General features: G+C 44.3%; 1 protein-coding gene across 1 annotated transcript; it reads right to left on the bottom strand.

Annotated features, from left to right (window-relative positions):
* Window positions 1–589: 589 nt before the first annotated feature.
* Window positions 590–1,215, bottom strand: LOC310799132 (transcription factor HES-5-like; the record flags this gene model as incomplete). The annotated part of the gene is made up of 2 exons (XM_083661698.1): window positions 1,131–1,215; window positions 590–1,015 (listed from the first exon to the last, which is right to left on the bottom strand). The coding sequence occupies exons 1-2, from the start codon at window positions 1,185–1,187 to the stop codon at window positions 590–592; spliced, it is 483 nt and encodes a 160-aa protein (XP_083517824.1). The 5' UTR covers window positions 1,188–1,215.

Below are 1,215 nucleotides of genomic sequence, written 5' to 3'. Positions count from 1 at the left end.
TAATACAGTCAGTCTTCATAATAAAGAAAATAACCTGACAGATGGTAAACAAAATCCTTACGGATAATAAAGTAACTGCAAACAGTCTTGCATACCAAGCAAACCAAATCAAAGTTTTCAGTAAGTACAAGCAGGAAATGATCTTAAAACAGATCAGATCTGGACAATCAAGGTGATCAAAGGTAATAGGTGCCAATTTGGGGGGGGGGGGGGGGGGGGGGGGGATCCCAGAATTGAACTGTTCCATTCCATCATCAACAGAATGGACAGAAAGAAAAGTGATCTTAAAACGATCACTCTTAAATAATCCAAGAGATTCAGGTCAAGTAGTCAATATTACCTATGAGCATAAGGTATTCACAACACAAAATAAAACCTTCTGTTCATAATGATAATTCATAGTAACCAAGTAATTATTCATGAAACACACTTCATCATTTTCATGGAAATGTACAGTACAATGTACAAATGTACACTCTTCCCTCAAGGAAGTTTGACTCTCAAAATCATTCATAGAGAACTTTTTTTCATCCATCTTTAGATAGAAATTGGACCAACATGGTCAACAGTCTCCCCAGTCCGTAGCTCTCTACCATGGCCTCCAGAGGGCGCCGTGGACTGGACTCTTCTCTTTGCTGATGCTGGTCTGGACTGGGCAGCTCAGAAGAGACAAGCCAGCATCTTGCATGTTGTGCTCAGAGGAAGACTGCAGGTTGTGGAAGTGGTTCAGCAGTCTTCTTCTCTGGGACTGTGTCTTCACCTCCTCCTTGGACAGGAAGTGCTCCACCTGTTGGACACACCTGGAGTAGCCCTGATTGACAGCTGCTGAGTCCACAGGTTGCTGCTGCTGCTGCAGTCGTGTCAGGAAGCAAACGGTCATCTCCAGGATGTCTGCTTTCTCCAGCTTGGAGTCAGGCTGCTGTTTGAGGAACTCTGGACCCAGGAGAGACTTGAGCTGCTCAAGGCTGTGGTTGATTCGCTCTCTGCGTAACCTCTCCACCACTGGCTTTCTGAGCTGCAGAGAGAAGAAGAAAGTCATTAACAAACATATTCTGGAGAATAACATGAAGATGGATCAGTAGGAACATGGATGATGTTGAAGTGTCCATGATCTTGAGCCTTCAATTTACCTTGTGAGTCAGCTGCTCCTGAGAATTGGTCATTGCTGAAGTGATTGTAGGAGCCATGGCTGGATCTCTGCTGTAGAGGTTTCTG

The sequence above is a fragment of the Poromitra crassiceps genome, assembly GCF_964638095.1.
Source record: "Poromitra crassiceps genome assembly, chromosome: 27".
Taxonomy (NCBI): domain Eukaryota; kingdom Metazoa; phylum Chordata; class Actinopteri; order Beryciformes; family Melamphaidae; genus Poromitra; species Poromitra crassiceps.
The sequence above is the reverse complement of the archived record's forward strand: the minus strand, read 5'-3'. Positions and strand labels throughout refer to the sequence as shown.